This window comes from Zootermopsis nevadensis, unplaced genomic scaffold (genome assembly GCF_977971745.1).
Source record: "Zootermopsis nevadensis isolate Lab colony 2312 unplaced genomic scaffold, Znev_1.0 Znev_ptg000044l, whole genome shotgun sequence".
NCBI lineage: Eukaryota > Metazoa > Arthropoda > Insecta > Blattodea > Termopsidae > Zootermopsis > Zootermopsis nevadensis.
Window position 1 is genome coordinate 2119206 of NW_028259176.1, and position 19765 is coordinate 2138970.

Sequence of the window (19765 nt, forward strand, 5' to 3'; positions counted from 1 at the left end):
CGTCATTTCAGCCATCTTGTCTTGTGTGACGTATGCCAAGTCACGTTGTATCGGTAACAGCACGCAATATAAGTTTTTCTCTCAACGTACTTTCAGAACTCTCTACTTCAGAGGACGGAATATTTCATGCAACTCACCTTGAATGACTTAAGTAGGCTCGCGTTGTACAGGACGTAGCACCCGAGGACCCACAACAGGACACATGTACTCTCGCATGTGCGTGTCACAGTCCTTGAGAAAAATATATAGACGATCTTATATCACTCCACTTTCTCCATGGAAAAGCGACGTAATTCACCTGTAAAGCCGCCAGACAGAAATGCCGATAAGTCAGGGTCGTTATCTATCCGACCAGGTTAAATCTGTATTCATTATGATAAGGTCAAATCCAGGAGTCAATTATAATCAATATTACAATTTTCATCGCTTTGTGCTTACATTACACGTACAGTGAATGGAAAAAGAGGTGGAAATCCACACAATAAGAATTTATTATTATTATTTTCGCTTCAGATTTCAGGATTAAATTTTCAATGGTGCAAGGGTTAATAAAATCTAACTCAAAGACGTTTGTAATTTCTAGAGAAAATCGGTTAGTATTTTCACTATCACGAAATCGCCTGCATTCTTTAGAGCTTCGTACTACCACCACGAAACCTTCAACAACTCTTTGGCTGTCGAATAAATCGAGAATTAAACCAAACACAAGCTGAGACGTAATATCAAAATGGCCGACTGAAGCCCCAACTTACCTAAAGACTGCGTACATACGCGCTGTACCGAAGCAGGAGACAGACAAACGGAAAGAACTCAACTTGTTCGAGGAAACAAGTTTCGCGGAGCATGCTGGGAAAGGCAAAGATGAAAAACTCATCCAACGCGTGTCGGCAGAGATGACTAAGGGGCAGATAAAATTATACGTCCAGTAATAAAACACTAAAAGCGAAAATACTACGAGCAGCGAAAACTCAATGATTTAATCGAATGAAACCAAATCGAGGGACCGAGGATCCTGTAAATGGTCGTACAGAATAAAACAAGGCTCAAAAACATAAAATAAATGGCACCGTCCTCTGTGCGGGAACATCGGGACCCACCACAAGCGCCGTCCCGCACAGAGGGCGCAAGAGGTTATTTTGCTTTAAGAGGTTTGTTTTAAGTTCCTATGACCACTTAGCGGCTGGGGTTGAGCCCCCCTGTCGGTATTATTCCATATCAATTACCGCGCTTTCGTTGCTGGTACTATTTTCGAATTTTGAGTGGTCCTCTCATTATACCTAATCTTACTATGTTCCTGCTATATCCCCTAGACAAGATCTGTTGCCAGGTCGGTTAGTCGAAAGAGTTGAACGACTCGCCTCGCCCACGAGGTCCTGTTTTGCGTAGCGTGCGAGCGCAAAGCCAACGAGTTGGACTCGTCCGACTCGGGTGGTTCGTTGGAACCCGGCGCCCGGGCCATTGTCCGGAGCCGGGTCCGCGCCTCTGCTCGCTCAAGAAACGGCCTGGGCCTCCACCTCCCTTCGTGGGGTTAGGGCGCGGGGGTTAGGGCGCGGGGGTTAGGGCGCGGGGGTTAGGGCGCGGGGGTTAGGGCGCCCGTTTTGAATTCTGGTTGTGGATCCTATGTGGGATAATATGGGGATTTTTGGTGGGGAATCCTGCAGGATCGTGGGTAATATTATGTGGTGAATCCAGGGGAATATCCTGGGAATCATGGGTTGCGATCGTGGGAAATTCTGTTGGAAATGTTTGGTGGCAGATTCTGCTAGATCTGGGTAGGGAATCCTTGGTGGGGATCCTAGGAAATCTGTGGGGAATACTAGGATGGTCATGGGGAGTCCTGGTAAATCCGAGGAATCCTGGAGGGGGTTATAGGGGATCCTAGAGGTGATTGTCTTCGGGGATCCTGCCGTGATCCTAGAGGGCAGTGTCCAGGGAATCCTGGGGTCCTAGGGGATCCTGTGGTTCCTGGGATATGGTGATGCTGCAGGGATCCTGAGGGGATGGTCCCGGGGGGGGCGATCTTGGGTAGGGGTGATCATGAGGGTTGGCCCAAAGAAGGGGATAGCCCTGGGAAGGGGTGCGACTGGGGTAGTGGCCCTGGGGTAAAGGGTGTGGCCCTAGGGTGGCTGGCTAGCAGAAATATTGGTGAGAAGATATAACCTTGAGATTTTTTAAGACCAGTATCTACGAAACTATTGGGCCGAATTTGTCGTGGCTTCCTTGACCTATACGTGACCTCATTTTGACATGAGTATGGTCAATCAGGTATTTGCCGTTTGGCATAAATACGTATGACCTTGAGAATTTTAAAGACCTCTATCTGGCAAACTTTTGGGGCGATCTTGTCTTGACTTTGTCATGACCTTGACCTAACAGTGACATCAATGTTACAAGAGAATAATCACTCTGATAACTGACGAAGATGTGAGGGCGAAATAATGTACAACAGTGGTCCCCAACGCGGTGCCCGCGTTGATACGGAAAGAGGTTATACTGAATAATAAATGCCGTTCAACCATGAACATTATAAAATCAAAGCACAGTTCTCTACGTACTAATGCCCATCTTGACGATTGCGAGCAGCAACATCATCCTACTCTTCCAAATTTGTAAAACTGGCCGCTGAAATGCAGCGCCAAACATCACACTAACTTCCCACTTGGGTAATAATAATTGTACTTATAAAAGTACGTATTTTTTATTGCGTGGTTTCTTGTATCAATAAACGTCGTGTTCTTTTGTGTATTATTTGGTGTCCGTATCTTATTTGTCCAGAGAAAACAAAATTTGGCTTTGTTAATTGGTTGGTGCCCGCCACAATCTCATAAACTCTCAAATGTGCCCTTGGGCAAAAAAAAGGTTGGGGACCACTGACGTAGGGCAATACATGCCAAACATTATCATCAGTGCGTTTGGTGTAATCACGCACGTCTGCTGATATCGAAGTTTCAACGTTCCTACGTGCGGATATCCGTATATCCCATGTACACATAAGATCGAGATTAGATACATTTCTTTTGTACATTCATATTTATTTATGACGGACTTTGCTCGACTGTCTTAACTACCACGCACCGTGGGACATAGCCGCAGAGCTCGACCGTCCATGTACGACGCAGTGCGAAGAATGAAACAATAAGAGAAGGGGGGAACTCCAAATTAAAATATAAATAAACATCACGTACAAGCAGCTTACCGTGTCTCGTTTGTGTGCGGTAGTTGGCTGCCTGAGTCAAAGTCACACGGTGCGTAATATCTGACTGGCTAACTTCTTCGGTGCGTGCTACTTTCCGCGTTGCCTGACAGCACAAGTCCCTCGGCGATACCGACTACATAAGAATAAAATTAAGAATATATAAATACGCATGTGTATATAAATATGCATATATATTTTTGAGAGAATAAGAAATTTTGGTAGAATCAAAAAAGAGTAAAAACATAATATAATAAGAAATCACATAAAGTACGTTGCCGTGGCTTCTGTGTGCGCGCGCGAGTGCGGTGCATGCTACTTGGTCGGTCGAGTTCCGAGTCAATGTCCGGCGGTGCGTCGTAGTTTTCTGTAATGCTTGGCACCACAAACCCCTCGGCGATACCGACTTGGTAAGAATAAAAAATAATATATATATGCATACATACGTTTTTATGTACGTATTTATATATATTTTTGCAAATAAGTGTTAGTGAGCTGTCAAGGGGAGGCTGCCCGTGCCTCTGGCGGCAGCCGAGGAGCCGACTGCCGGCCTGCGGACCCCGACGACCGGCGATTGCTGATTTACGGGTGGCTCAGAACGCAGTGCCGCGAGCGAGGCAGGCCTCGAAGAGGGGACAGATACAATGGTCGGCCGGTCGCCGGGAACTCTTTCGCGGGAAAGGCCCCATGGCCAGCCCGGCCGAGACCGTGAGAAGCAGAGATTGGGTGCTGCACAGACGGAGTCTCGCATGGACTGGGTGTCATTCAACGTTTCTGGTAGGTATAGAATGGGAAAAATTTCCACATTTTCATAATTTTTTTAAAAAAAACTAAAATTGCTGGAAATTGTCAAAAAAAACAACACAAAACCCAAAAATTTTGAATTATTTCAAAATTTTTTGAAGTTTACATTTTTCAAATTCTTTAAGCTTTCTGCGTCCTTTCGAAGTAAAGAACTATATTGAGGAGACTTTATGGCCTTACAATTTAATGACATTGCACATTAAACAACAAAGGTCCTAATACAGATCCTTGAAAGTTACCAGACAATAAATCAAAAGGAAATGACAAAACTTCAGAATAACGTACTTGCGAATGTCTGCTGGTTAGGTAACTAAGAAATCAATCATATATCCAGCAGACAGTTCATAGTCACCAAGTTTGTGCAAACGTAAGACATGCAAAACAACACTGATAAATGTTTTAATATTTGCCGTCAAATCACAATTTTTAATAAGATGATAAAATATAAAATATTTAAAATATCATTTCACGTTCCGCATCGAATGATCGATTTACAAATTGGAACGTCTCTTACGACATGTTTCGGTTATATTTAACCGTCTTCAGGTATAAATTAGATTGGTAAATTTAAAACTCGAATTACAATCCTTTACAATGTTATGCAGTTTATGAAAGATGTTCTTATCAGATTACTCTTATATATTAGAACGAAGGTATTGTTTTTTATATGGCGTGGTTCATCTGATGTTCAATATTAGTCTGTAAAGCAATGATTTAAAGAAAACATTAATAAATATGGAGTAATATAGAAAACAAAATGATAAAATCAACATAAAAGGCATCATGTACACATAAGATCGAGATTAGATACATTTCTTTTGTACATTCATGTATGTCTGAAGGTTGATATGGGTTGCCATTATCCACACATTGAAGGCAGATTCATATTTATTTATGACGGACTTTCCCACAGTACGTACGTGTTTGCCGTGTGGTATTCTACGTCCATACAGCATCCAGTTGATGTGATGTGTCCAAATGGGGGGGGGGGAGGGAGGAGATCATAAATGCAGAGGGAGTTAAAGAGAGAAAAGTAATGCCGCACCAGCTTGGCCCAAAAGTTATATTCTGAGCAAAAAATTTCGAAAAGGAATTCCCACAGTGGCAAAGCGTGACTTTTTCAAAAGTGTTGGCCAAACCCCACTCCGGGATGGGGGTCAGGGGAGTTAAAACTTTGGCAGTTGAGTTTTTGGATCGTAATTTATCTTCCATGATGAACAATTAAGTGTTAGCAGTCGAGGTTTGGCTAGCATCTTAGCTTCGTAGGTCATGTAATCCTCTACTTACCCCCTCAAACCAGAACTATATTGTAAGATTTGAGGTTTCCACAGCAGATATTGTTTCTGTCATAATTGCGTTTGCGCAAATAGACTGGGAGCTTACGCCTGAATGAGGTACCCATCAACGCTTGTAGGGGGAGGTATTCCCATATGTCATTTCAGATAAATCCATTAAAACAGCACACCCAAGTTACTGCTATTCTTATGGGCATACACTCCAGAAGCATCTATACGTTAATGTGATTAAGTCAAGGTTCTTTACAATGTCTTCCGTGGTTTAATGCGTCACTGGGACATACGATTGTGTGGGTCGTATTAACCCGGCCAGTATCGCACTCCATTGCAGCACGCTGCCACTACAAACAGTCCTACATATCGGGTGGGATATCTAGTTGCTACAGGTTGCAGCGTGAACTTGTAACTTAATCAGTACACGAACTGTAAAGAAGTTCTTGACATAATCTCGCACAGTGCTAGGACAATGGATGTAAAATAAAATGTCGTACCTTTAGTTGCAACGAAGGTAACTGTTGCGAGCAGCGACAACTGGGACAATCATAATTAATAAGGAAGCTGGCCATGTCGTTGACCGATTGACTAACTAACTAGATGGCTTACCGAACCCGAAGGTTCATCACCGAACTAACCAAAGCTCTGTCCTGGGCCAACAAAATCCAGTCTCCTTCAAATCCTATCTCCCACAGATCCCGCCTGACATTATCCTCCCATCTACGTCTAGGTCTCCCCAGAGGTCTCTTCCCCTCAGGCTTCCTCCTGCCTGAGATTATCCTCCCATCTACGTCTAGGTCTCCCCAGCGGTCTCTTCCCCTCAGGCTTCCCAACCAATACCCGGTGCACACCTCTTGTCCCATCCATGCGCGCTACATGTTCCACCCATCTCATTCTTCTCGACTTAATCACCCTGACAATACTGGGAGAGGAGAACATCATTATGCAGTTTTCTCCACGCCCCATCGTCTTCTCTCCTAGGCCCAAATATCCTCCTCAACACCCGATTCTCAAACACCTGCAATCTGTGTTCCTCCCTCTGAGTGAGAGACCATGTTTCGCACCCATACAAAACAACAGGCAAAATTATTGTTTTGTATACTTTAATCTTCAGGTTCTTAGAAATCAGACGGGAAGACAAAATATTTTGGACTGAGAAGTTGCAAGCATTTCCGGAATTTAGTCTCCTCCTAACTTCGTCGTGAGCATCATTTTGAATCGTTTTTGTTGTTCCCAAGTATTTGAACTTTGTCACACTTTCAAAGGATTTATGAGCCACCTTAATGTCTGTCGGGTACATCATCGTGTTCACAAAAGCCCGCCACCGGGGTCTAGCCTGAGTCAGTTGCATCCAGTTCACTCCATTGAGACCCATCTCCGTAAGATTCGTCTTAATGTTATCTTCCCACCTACGCCGAGGTGTTCCCTTCAGGCCTTGTAAACTTTCAACTCGCCCTAAAAACATCGGCTGAGGAGCTCGTCATGCATTTTCTCTGTTATCCGTCCCACCTTCATTTTGGGTCCAGACATCTTCCTCGACACTCTGTTCTCAGAGCTCCTCAGTCTATGTTCCTCCCTCAATGTGAAAGACCACGTTTTGCACCCATAAATACTTTGCACTCAATAATAGCAAGCACTCCCCGGATTTAATCTGCTGATGTAGGGAGATTCTTCAATATTTATTCTTCTAAATCCGGAATACAATTTCTTTCAGTTCCCTAAAACGCTTTAATAATGTCGATGTATCAAGAGATGAAAAGCGTTAGAATTATTGTTCAGAATATAAACCCCACTTCTTAAGATCCATTAATTTTTATTAAGATTCTGGGATACGAAACACCTTTCATTCCTTTAAAATATTAATTGCCTACTGGAATATTCTTTTATTATAAATGTTGCCATGAACAAACAGAAGTCAATCTAATGTTACTTGAAATTGTGTTAAAAAAGTTTAATTCTCTTACACGAGTTCACAAATGCAGACGAAAACATTAAATGTGATGAACAACAATATTTATAATTAGGAATCCCTTATCTCAAACTTTGTTCAATTGTAGGAGACCACGACGTCCACCGTCAATGGTCGATCTAATCTAAAATATAATGGAGAGAGTTGAGGGCAGTTTCACAGATTTCTTAATAATTCTTTTATAAGATAAGAACTTGTGATATTCTATATTAGTAAGAATTGCCACAAACAACATATTCCCTCCACCTAACATTTACCTGGGCAATACTCGTTACAGCTGAATCTAAACGGTGACAAGCCGCTGCATCCAGTCTGTACAAAAAGTCATTATTTCACGGTCACCAACTCTGAAATGACAAATGTTCATGTAAAAGACAGATCAATGAAAATGTCACCTTATATTTTAAACTGCGACAGTAGCTCAGTCTCTTGTGTGGAAGGAAACGATCTTGGATGAAGATAAGTGCAAAATTCCTCTGACAGCATAGCCGAGTTTCCAGGAAATTCCAAAGTGCAATGTCCGTGACATTCCGCATGAAACCAGGTTCATTCAGAATGGAGTTGCCTCTTTCCACATCCTACGTCATTAGGAACCCTGCTTATTCCAAACTGCATTACAACACTGATATTTAAACACCGCAACCTATCTGCTGTCACACCACAGCGACCAGAATGGCATATCCAGATCACATCAGGTGTTCCGAGTAAAGGTGACGATTCTGAAGAAAAAGTAACACACACATCGCGAGGACAAGTTTACTGCAATTACTGTCATCATCATTATTGCCATCTTCTTCCAAACATCTAATCTGCCATATGCAACTTCCGTGCTCATTCTTTCCCTTTCTGACTGCCTCACTAGAATCGTAACAAACTGGTAATATTACCAACTACAAAACATCAGTGCCTTCCTGGACAAACACGTAGTAGCTAGTTTTAACACTTTTCTTAGTATTCAAATTGAGCTGAGTTGTTTTTTAAAGATTACGAGGACGAACAAGACCTCAAAACAATGTAGAAATACACGAATTCTGTCGGCCAATGTACAAACGTTCTAGGCTACGCTTCAGGAAGTTGTCAAATGTCACTTTTATAAATTACAAAGGGACCCTTTTCCCCCGCCCAGTAACGTATCCAACGCAACGAATTATGGTCGTATTACGTAGGAAAATGGTGGGGACAAACAAAGTCAAATCAGACGACAAAATGATGAAATAAAGCAAACGCGAAAAGCCGTTCAATACGACCTTCGTGACTGTGTGTTCGTAAATAATTTGTTTTGGCTACGGTAAAAAAAATGATCATTTCCTTGTTAACCAAAGCAACGCGCCATTCATTATGCTAAACTACATTCAATTTTTCTGCTACCCTTTTTAAAACAATCCGCACACCTACGCCCACATCTTGGGGAAGATTTTTATTCGAAGTCTTGGTTACTCGTATGGTCACATTTCCAGCAATTACAGAACCAGCAGACAACTGCCTGCCTTCTCTCTGTCGCTCCACACCCAATTCACATAACATGATGGAAGGATGACTGTAAGTGCTAAAGAAACTGGCAGGGTGCTGGGGCCACCAACCCGGTCGCAAATACTTAGACACTCTGTACTGTGGACGTGGGGATTCCCCACTAAGTAAAGGAGAGCCACCAAAAATTTCTTACTTTGAGGAAACATCTCTCCATGACACCAGCAGCAGCACTCTCAATGTAACAACTTTAACAAGTAGAAACACAACAAAATAAAGAAAGCAATTCTACAAAACAATATTTTGCATCTGACATTACGTCAATAAACAGTTTTACGAGATGAGTTTTAGTGCACGCTGATTACTGAATTGCCAGCATGTCTACATGAGAATTTCTGATTGTGGTCACAATGTTTATTAAGATCCCGGGACCCCTTCAACATCGTCATCGTATGTTGATTGACTACCCAATAACAAGATCAATAAAACGTGCAACAAACAAAGCTACGTTCTGCCTCCAAGAATCATACGCAAAGGAATCTTCACTCACAGACGGCTCGAACATCTAATATTTTAACAAACATCCTGCAAAAGAGCTGTACCACTTAAAGTCCTCTCCCTTCCATTTCAGCACAGATTCTTACAGTAGTAATACGTTTTAGAAATGAAAGGAGGGGAGACACGGGTTTCGTATTGTATGCATTTCCTTCCTGATTTCTGCCCTCTAAAAAAAATAACTGAGGGTTTCGTGGGTGCGATATGGGAGCCCAAGATGAGAGGAAGGAGGGGTTTTGTAAAAATATATTTATGAGGGAGCAGCCAAGGTGGTCAACGAACACCAAACAGACATCATATATCATTTCATTTCCAGGTCAACAATCTTTAACCAAACTAAATGGTCAATAACTCTACATTCTTCCTATAAACAATCTGACTGACAAGACTAACAAATTAGTCTTTCCTAAGCCAAGAACTCTTCACAACCATTTTACACACATAATATAACAATCCTGACAACACCAGCATTGGTACATTGTGACCCACATAAGTGGCACTGCCTTTCTATACTTGGTTCCAACCAACCACACCACTCCTCGATCCTAATGCAAATCCCATCCCCACCCCCAACCATGAAATATACCAGAAGTAATACTGAGCCTCATCACATGTCCATGAGACTGACACCTGACAACTCTCAACTTATGGTTAAGTCTCGAATAAATGGAACCTCTGACAGTCATCTCCATTTTTGCAAGCAAATCCAAATTCATAACGAACACCACACCACAAACTTACAAGTTTTGTAACCGATCCCCTTCCTCAACACAGCAAACTCTAAACTTAAGCACAAGAACAGAAAATATCCCGGCAGCTCCGCTCACTGTGCACATCTCACATGTAACAAAACCTTATCACAAATAGTCACCACCCTCGTCTACAAGCTACACCTAACCTCCAATTTTGGTGTCCTATGAACAATATATTCACTAGAGAATCATGAATGCCTCCAGCGTACCACAGATACTGCAATAATGCCAATCCCTCAACACATTTACGTCTTTCAACATATCAACTCTCACATTTAAGTTCACAACATCTAAAGTACCTAATAAAATTGGACAGACTCATCTCTCTCACACGACAACCACATCAAATACATTCTAATGCTCATGTACTCACACAACGAATGCCTGGTTCAGACCGATATCAGTCTCTTGCGGATTCGAGGTTCCTTCTTTGTCCCAGCAGGTTTAATCTTCTGACATCAAGTCGGTCTGCCAACTGTTGCCGCACGTACTTCAACGCTTCTCTGGCTAGCAGTACGCAGGTCACGTGGTGCTCAGTAGAATCTGAAGGATCATTCTGTTTCTCGTAATCTGCTACTCCCACAAAGAGAAAATACATTCACATTCAAGAAATCAAGACATCACACTCTTCAAAGAACACACAGTTTTACTTCACCAAGCAGTTAACACTCCCACCTTAGCCAATGAACAAGCACCTTCCATTTTCAGAAGACAAATTTTGTCATGTTCATTACAAACCCATTCACAAGTTAACTTTAAATATGGGTCACGACCAGCGACCTGACAAAATCTGAACTCCCTCGCTTACAGATTCATATTGCAACCTTTCTTTCGTCCCCCCCAGCAAATTTAAAACATTCGCCAAGTGGGCCATTATTCCACACGTCATAATACTGCAACTACAAACTCTACAACTCACACACATCACGTCAGACCCACGCAACTTCCGTTGCCACTGATTCAGTGGATATTTAACGAACAGTTCGCTTGCCGTCTGTCTGGAGCCGAGGATGTTGATCGCTGTCTCCAAGATAGGAACAAGTGCCAGGTGTCCCGGCTTACACGGCTCCCTCTCCTCGTGCCCCATTATGACAGCAAGGGAGTCTATAAACACCAGTCGGTCCATGCCCTTCAGGTTCGCCTGTTTTGATGTCATGGAGAAACGACGTAAATGAAAGATTAAGAAATGGCAAGCCTCTACCACACAGCCAACATCTGTAGCACTTCTACTACTAAGGTGAATTCAACCGACAAGGGGCAAGAGGTAGCCGTATCAATTAGATTTATTTTCCATATCACCATTAGTAATGCCACTTTATAATGCCTTCTGGAAGCAAAGGTGGAAACTTCACCGTCAGTAATATAAATTGTTTCAATGTTGAACAATCTAAATTTATAAAACTGAACTCACCAGCTTCCTGTGATATCGCCACCATTGTGTAGTGACAAACAAGGAACACCGTCATAACTCTTTCATGGCTGCAGCAACAAACACTCCTACCAACTTACACAACAGGCCTTACTGGTTTTTCCAGATATGAAGCAGAAATAAGTACGTCAGACGCTTTCAACAAGTTCACATACTAAATATGGTTTAAAGAGAGATTTCAGGTTCTCACAGTCGTCTTTGGGTTCTAACACCACTTGGACTTACAGAAAACCAACACCGATTACGATTTTTAAACATTTAATGGTTCGCTATATCAGCTGAAGTTATCCTTGTGACTAAGCGCAATGCCATGAGGCAGTGGGAGCATGGAGGTAAACTCCATGCATTCTCAATTACGATGTGCGATCAGAAAGTTTCTAGACTGCGCCTATAAAAACCCGTACACTTATCTCAGGTATTAAATTCATCCATCACCCTCGAAGTAGTTCCCCTGGGAGTGAACACAACGATCCCAGCGCCGCTGCCAAGCCTGGAAGCATCCCTGGAAATCTTTCTTTGTCAGCCTGTCAAGCACCATCTGCGATTCTGCCTGAATCTCTTCTATCGTCTCAAATCTCCTTCCCTTTAGCTGAATTTTCATCTTTGGGAAGAGGAAGAAGTCACACGGAGCTTAGAAAGGAAGTTGGGGTCGGTTCTTGCAAGATCTTTGAGCTCCTGACAAACGAGAAGTCGATTCTGCTTCTGGTCCTCAGACAGGATGCGTCGCATGTGGAGTTCTTCCTTTAGAATCAGCTGACAGGTCCCATAGCCTATCCTAACAATGTCGCACAAGTCGTTGATGGTACGACGTCGATCTTCGTGAATGGCCTGCCGAATCTTCGTAACATTTTCGGGCGTTGTGCTCGAAGATGGTCGTCCAGAACGCTCGTCATCATCGACAGAGGTTCGGCCATTTTTAAAACGTGAATGCCACACAAAAGTTTGTGCACGACCCATTGTGGACTCCCCAAATGCTTGCTTTAGCATTTCATAGGTTTCCGTAGCCGTTCTGGCGAGTCTTTGGCAAAATTTGATGCACACGCCATTCCAAAATCGCAGGAGGGTCGGTGTAATGCACTACCAAAACGCCCGTAACTAAGAAACAAATGCTAATTCGATGATGCCGGCTGGCACACTGATTCACTATGAATGTAGGCCGCACCCCCTAAAGGCAGAAGCTCGTACTACATCCGGTTCACCCTCTATTGACACAGCCTGAAACTTTCTGATCGCACCTCGTATAGAACTATGTGGAGGTCAGCCTCAAAATGTGGTTCCTTACACTGGCAAAGAAAAATCACGTTCTTCATTGTTTCTTTTTAGTCTCAATAGAAGAAATAGACAAGTTCTTTATTTCATTAAAACCATTTACTACTTTTCAGGAAAAAAAGGTCTTCTTCTTTCAATAATGGCATTATAATTCAGAAAAGAAGTTTATTAAACAATTTACTCAAATAGATGAACTTGCCTGTGACTGACGTCTGGTGAGTGGCTCTGGCTTGCTTGTCCTGCAATCTGTAGGGAATCCCATGGACTGCGGAGATCTCCACATGTGGATCATCAAAACTGCAACAGAGAATCACAATGAGTACAGATAATTACACTCACATCCTAATGTTCAATGGTCACAACAGTGGCCAATGCAGTAGCTGCTTCCTAAATCAGCAACTGATGTACGGGGCACAGAGCAAATGGGAAATCTGGGTTTATGATATGACAAAGAAATACATTACTTGTAGAAGCCTCCTGGTACTGGCAGGATACTAAACACAAACTAATTGTGATACAGCCTCTAACGGGCTCACTGTACCAGTAAATAATGAGTTCTGGGTGCTCAGAGAAAAGTCTATAACAGTGCCTCATGGACTGCCTTGGGACTCGCTTACAATTCTGCGTTGAAAAGCCAGTGATTAACAATCTGTTATGTCATGTTAGTACCATCAGGCTGGAAAAACATCTTTTATTTTGTACACTATTTTAATATCAAGAATGAGGTTAGTTTGACAATATTCTTCTGCCTCCAACTGCTCTTATATACCTTGGACAGGAGAAAAGCTGCTGCACTGTATTCTCATCATCATTAAAATTCAGGGATGCCACCAAGAAACAGCGAATTACTTCCCAGCACTGACGACGGTAGAACGGATCCGTCGTGCTTGACTTCAGAGCACTAGATGCTGTCTCCACGACCTGGAAAACACAAGCAACAGTTTCAAGTTATAACGAGTGACAACGCAGGCCAGATTCACTGGTAAGGGAAGTCAAATGTTTTAGTTAAAGTAACTTTCAAGTACTGCACTTACTGTAATACTCTAAACACCTTTTCTCCACATCAGGGCGCATGTCATATTTATTTCCAGAACCTTTGGGTTTCATGGACACCTAGACTTTTATTTTGCAAGTGGAAACAAGTTTGACAAATCTCAACAACACTGAAATAAAAATTAACTACAAGCATATAATTTTTGTATAATCTATGCTAACCCTAATAAACGTCAAAAAGGAACGTACTATACAGGTATCAAGTTATTTAATAATCTTCCACCAACAATTAAAACTCTAAATGATTTAAAGGTGTTCAAGCGTGCATTGAGAGGTCACCTCTTCACTCACTCTTTCCATTCTGCAGATTATTTCACCTCTGCTGAAATTTCTTAAGATTTATGTATTTCTATAATCTATATTTAAAGTGGTTTTGCATTTCTATTTAAAATTCTGAGGTTTATGTATATTAATTTGTAATTTTTTTTAATACCTGTATTGCAGAATCTGAAGGTTATGTACATTCACATATGAAACACGTCCTTGCATTGTGTCAAAAGTACTGAGGTTTACATATATTGAATGAAGTCCTGAAGTTTATGTTTATTGTATGAAATGACTTGATCTGCATCCCATGGTTTAGTCCTAAGAAGGATCTATGGAATGCAAAGAAACTCTACTCTCTAACATACCTGAATAATGCAATTCCTTATCACACACACTAATAAGGCTTTTTACATGCAAAAGAAAATAATCACAACAATGGCAGGTGTCAAAAGCTGCTTACCTTATAGAGAATAATTTCGTAAATTTAATATACTTCCACTTGCAAGTGAATTTATATTCTGCTTGCTATCATTTGTGGTGGAAAAGTTGGATAATTTTAAAAGAAATACAGATGTACATAATTGAATTACAAGATGTAAACCCTGCTAAATGTCAAAGAGGAGTGTACTTTACACGTGTCAAGTTATTTAATAATTAAAACTCTAAATTGTGATATAAATGTATTCAAGCCTGCACTGAAATTAGCTTTCATACTTGAATTGCAAAATCTGAAGGTTATGTACATTCATATGTGAAACACGTTCTTGTAATTGTGTCAAAAGTACCGAGGTTTACGTATATTGAATGAAGTCCTGAAGTTTATGTTTACTGTATGAAATGACTTGATCTGCATCCCATGGTTTAGTCCTAAGAAGGATCTATGGAATGCAAAGAAACTCTACTCTCTAACATACCTGAATAATGCAATTCCTTATCCAAGTAACAAACACTCCAGGTGCTTCGTTCTGTCTCGTTCTTCACATCTCCAACTCCAAATAAGCTGCTTCCCCATCACGCACACAACTGATCTTCTGAAACACTGATATTCAGACAAATTGGTCCTCCATGTCTTCGTTGATGCCAGTAAACACACACTACAGCTACAGTTCACATGAAAGTTGCTACTCAGCACATCCCCTGATCTCAAACTCCTCTTTGAGACAGACTAGGCACTCCCACTAAATCTATAACAGTACACCTCCTCGGAAAGCAAGGTATATAATCGCACGAGGGCCTGAGGTCTTCCTTGTGGCATTGTGAGGCATGCTACGAACACCCCATATTTGGTCACTAGGAATCAAAAGTGGGCAACTGTGGTGTGGTGTGGTGTGGTGGCCACATAACCAACATTACAACCTGTAACCCTAGCTGCTTACTTCTAGCTTCTTCACTGCGATAAGCTCTTGCACAAAGTTAAATCAACAGCTACTGAATTTCCACATGCAAGTCACAAAAACAGAGGCTGCCACCACGAGTCTGTGGGTCATCCCAACCGCATCGACTGATGAATTGTGTCCATCATGCACAGTGGTCATGTCAGCTACCGGAGCAAAGTCTTGCTACCTCCGTAGTAATGATGGACTCGAAACTGCATAACGGCTGAAGTATCCCATATGCTTGCATTCACGCCTACCTGAAACAAAACCATGTACAGAAATAAACATCCGCATTGAGAGACCAGTATTAATTCTTACTACGAAGGCACTCTACACCACATTAATAACCTACTGGCAACTAATCCGGCCTTTCGTGCAACCAAAATATTTCCCACTTTACGTACTTCACACAGGAGAAAGATGACAAACATCAGTTAAAATAAACTTGCAAGCATTGGAAATATAAGAGAGTAAAGCTGCACTCGACTGGGCATGCATCCTACCATCACGCCGTCCGAAGTAAACAATAACAGCAGAGGAGCTGCGCCATTTTCTCGCACGCAGGGACGGCAACGTCTGAAAAACAGCGAACACATCCCGCCACCGGCGGAGCACGAGGGATATTCAATGATCAATATGTGCGCACCCTGACGAACTGTCCTGTCATCTACCGACAATACACCTGAGGTACATGCCCGTCCGCGAACACTACACGGCACTGCCGAACCAAATGCTGACTGAAATACCACTCCAAAGACTGTAAAATTATGAAGACCTCAAACTTTATTCCGTGAATACCATTAGTGACACATCTTATCCTTTAAAAACGACAGGAAGTAAAGAAAAAAAGTAAGGCGAAACGAGCTACCAACTTCGCCTATAAGAAACCAACTACCAATCACTTCCATAACCTCAAAAATCATAAAATAATTTATGAATCCAACCACACCCAATAAACTACAGCTCAATCAACTTAGCACGAAGCACTATGAAACAAGTAGCCCACAATTTGCATCTACATCGCCTACATCCTAGGGCACATTTGTCACATAACCTGTCGGTCGCCGTTATGATACTGCTCAGATTGATACCAGACACAACTCTTGAATACCTGCACGTCTACCTATAAATCACCCAGTGAAATCGTCCACGTCCTTTCCAACACGAACTTATCCTCGTCACATTTCATGTTGGCACTCAAGACATCACGGAAATTCAGCACCGACATTCTCCCTACGCGATAATTTCTCACAAGTAATTTTGCAGAAGGGCGAAAACGTCTCGCGAGCTGAGTCATTTGAAAAGTACGACCAACATCACCTATAAGACACCAACTAATAAACATTTCCATAACCTAAATATCTTCCATCATTTATGAAAACAGGTGGGATTTCGTAAACTACAGCTCAATGAACGAAGCACTATAAACGATTATTGCATATGTCGCCACTACACAGCCCCTCTGCCACCAGGTTGTACTTCACGAGCATCTATAACACACCCAACGACCCAGCCCACTGGTGACTGTACTTCAACAACACCAACTTCACTTCGTCAGACTTCATTTTGGCACATGCAGCAATCAACACTTAATACACTACCAACAAAATTAATGCCGGCAATATTCGCTGAAAACCACTTGCAGAAAAACACACACAATCCAGAAAACTCATTGCACTTACCTGACTTACAAAAAGCAATCTCATCACTGGCAAGTCACACTTTTCGATCATAGGACAACTGCTATTGCGCATCTCCCGTTAACGACTGTTTGGAAACTCCCTCTCGGTGATGATCACCAAGTATTCCCGTTACCTCCCGCTTTGACATCTCTTTACAGATTTACATAGAGAAAATGCAAACTAAGTAATGCGTGGTCAGCACACTTTTAAAGCCCTCCTGGGTCAGAGAACGGACACCCACTATTATCAAGACTGTCCGGTATAGCTATGCCAGAGATCTTCATCACCGCACTTCCTAAACGAGTGAAACTGCAGAGCCCCCCCCCCCCCCATCTGCTTCCGAACAGATTCACAATGACTGACGTTTTGAAGATCTTTCTGTGGCATTAGCTTGAACTGAGAATGTGAAATGGGATGAAGCAGATAAAAGGAAATAACATATTCTTTCCAGGAAGCAGACTCTTATCAACGCAATGTGATTGCGGCCGACATTTCTACTATTTTACTACACTCCGTAGAACACCCCACACACATAACTAGACATCCACACCTTACACGTTCACATAATTCATATCTAAGTTGCTATCACACTTGCAACACAATTACCACAACAGAGCAAGCCCCTGTCAATGGGTTAAATTTTTAGAAATTATTCGAAAGTCAAATTTCAAAAGGCAAATATCTCCCGATCTGTAGGAATCTGAGAGACAAACCTTATGTCACTTTGAGGGAAACTATATGTCAACTTCCTGTCAGAGTCACGTCAATGTATGTTCAAGGGTTTGGAGGATAGAGACATTTTAATTTTTCGAGATAATTCGAAAGTCAATTTGTGAAAGTCAAATATCTCCCGATCTGTAGGAATCTGAGAGACAAACCTTATGTCACTTTGAGGAAACGCATATGTCAACTACATGTCAGAGTCACGTTAATGTATGTCCAAGGGTTTGGAGGATAGAGACATTTAAATTTTTCGAGATTATTCGAAAGTCAATTTTTAAAAGGCAAATATCTCCCGATCTGTAGGAATCTGATACACAAAACTTATGTCACTTTGAGGGAACGTATATGTCAACTTCATGTCATAGTCACGTCAATGTATGTCCAAGGGTTTGGAGGATAGAGACATTTAAATTTTTAGAGATTATTCGAAAGTCAATTTTTAAAAGGCAAATATCTCCCGATCTGTAGGAATCTGAGAGACAAAACTTATGCCACTTTGACGGAACGTATATGTCAACTTCATGTCATAGACACGTCAATGTATGTCCAAGGGTTTGGAGGATAGAGACATTTAAATTTTTCGAGATTATTCGAAAGTCAATTTTTAAAAAACAAATATCTAACGATCTGTAATCATCTGAGAGACAAAACTTATGTCACTTTGAGGGAACGCATATGTCAACTTTTTGTCAAAGTCACGTAAAAGTATGTCCAAGGGTTTGGAGGATAGAGACATTTTAATTTTTCGAGATTATTCGAAAGTCAATTTTTAAAAGGCAAATATCTCCCGATCTGTAGGAATCTGAGAGACAAAACTTATGTTTTTTGAGGAAACGTATATGTCAACTTCCTGTCATAGTCACGTCAATGTATGTCCAAGGTTTTGGACGATAGAGACATTTAAATTTTTCGAGATTATTAGAAAGTCAATTTTTAAAAGGCAAATATCTCCCGATCTGTAGGCATCTGAGAACGCATATGTCAACTTCATGTCAGAGTCTCGTCAATGTATGTCCAAGGGTTTGCAGGATAGATACATTTAAATTTTTCGAGATTATTCGAAAGTCAATTTTTGAATAGGCAAATATCTCCCGATCTGTATTAATCTGAGAGACAAAACTTATGTCACTTTGAGGGAACGTATATGTGAACTTCATGTCATAGTCACGTCAATGTATGTCGAAGGGTTTGGAGGATAGAGACATATAAATTTTTAGAGATTATTCGAAAGTAAATTATTAAAAGGCAAATATCTCCCGATCTGTAGGCATCTGAGAGACAAAGCTTATGTCACTTTGAGGGAACGTATATGTCAACTTCATGTCAGAATCTCGTCAATGTATGTCCAAGGGGTTGGACGATAGAGACATTTAAATTTTTAGAGATTATTCGAAAGTCAATATTTAAAAGGCAAATATCTCCCGATCTGTAGGCATCTGAGAGACAAAACTTATGTCACTTTGAGGGAACGCATATGTCAACTTCATGTCAGAGTCTCGTCAATGTATGTCCAAGGGTTTGGAGGATAGAGACATTTTAATTTTACGAGATTATTCGAAAGTAAATTCTTAAAAGGCAAATATCTCCCGATCTGTAGGAATCTGAGAGACAAAACTTATGTCACTTTGAGGGAACGTATATGTAAATGTCCTGTCAGAGTCACGTCAATGTATGTCCAAGGGTTTGGAGGATAGAGACATTTTAATTTTACAAGATTATTCGAAATTCAATTTTTAAAAGGCAAATATCTCCCGATCTGTATTAATCTGAGAGACAAAACTTATGTCACTTTGAGGGAACGTATATGTCAACTTCATGTCAGAATCTCGTCAATGTATGTCCAAGGGTTTGGACGATAGACACATTTAAATTCTTCGAGATAATTCGAAAGTCAATTTGTGAAAGTCAAATATCTCCCGATCTGTAGGAATCTGAGA

The 19765-nt window shown here is 41.4% G+C and overlaps 1 protein-coding gene across 7 annotated transcripts in view; it reads right to left on the bottom strand.

Moving 5' to 3' along the window:
- The window catches only part of LOC147871696 (transformation/transcription domain-associated protein-like), a 428129-nt gene extending 411901 nt beyond the window's left edge, over positions 1 to 16228 (bottom strand). The window contains exons 1-9 of one of the 7 annotated variants that reach the window (XM_087360413.1): positions 15772 to 16228; positions 14962 to 15676; positions 13497 to 13648; positions 12927 to 13024; positions 10949 to 11170; positions 10403 to 10602; positions 7513 to 7602; positions 3197 to 3329; positions 138 to 298 (exon numbers count right to left, since the gene is read on the bottom strand). In XM_087360413.1, coding sequence (XP_087216539.1) covers positions 10552 to 10602; positions 10949 to 11170; positions 12927 to 13024; positions 13497 to 13539 — 414 coding nt within the window. In that variant the 5' untranslated portion in view covers positions 13540 to 13648; positions 14962 to 15676; positions 15772 to 16228 and the 3' untranslated portion in view covers positions 138 to 298; positions 3197 to 3329; positions 7513 to 7602; positions 10403 to 10551. Of the gene's footprint in view, positions 1 to 137; positions 299 to 3196; positions 3330 to 4380; positions 4697 to 7512; positions 7603 to 7650; positions 7975 to 9567; positions 11171 to 12926; positions 13025 to 13496; positions 13649 to 14961; positions 15677 to 15771 lie in introns of those variants that run through there. The other 6 variants (XM_087360410.1, XM_087360409.1, XM_087360411.1 and 3 more) reach the window with 6 other exon arrangements.
- Positions 16229 to 19765: the final 3537 nt, after the last annotated feature.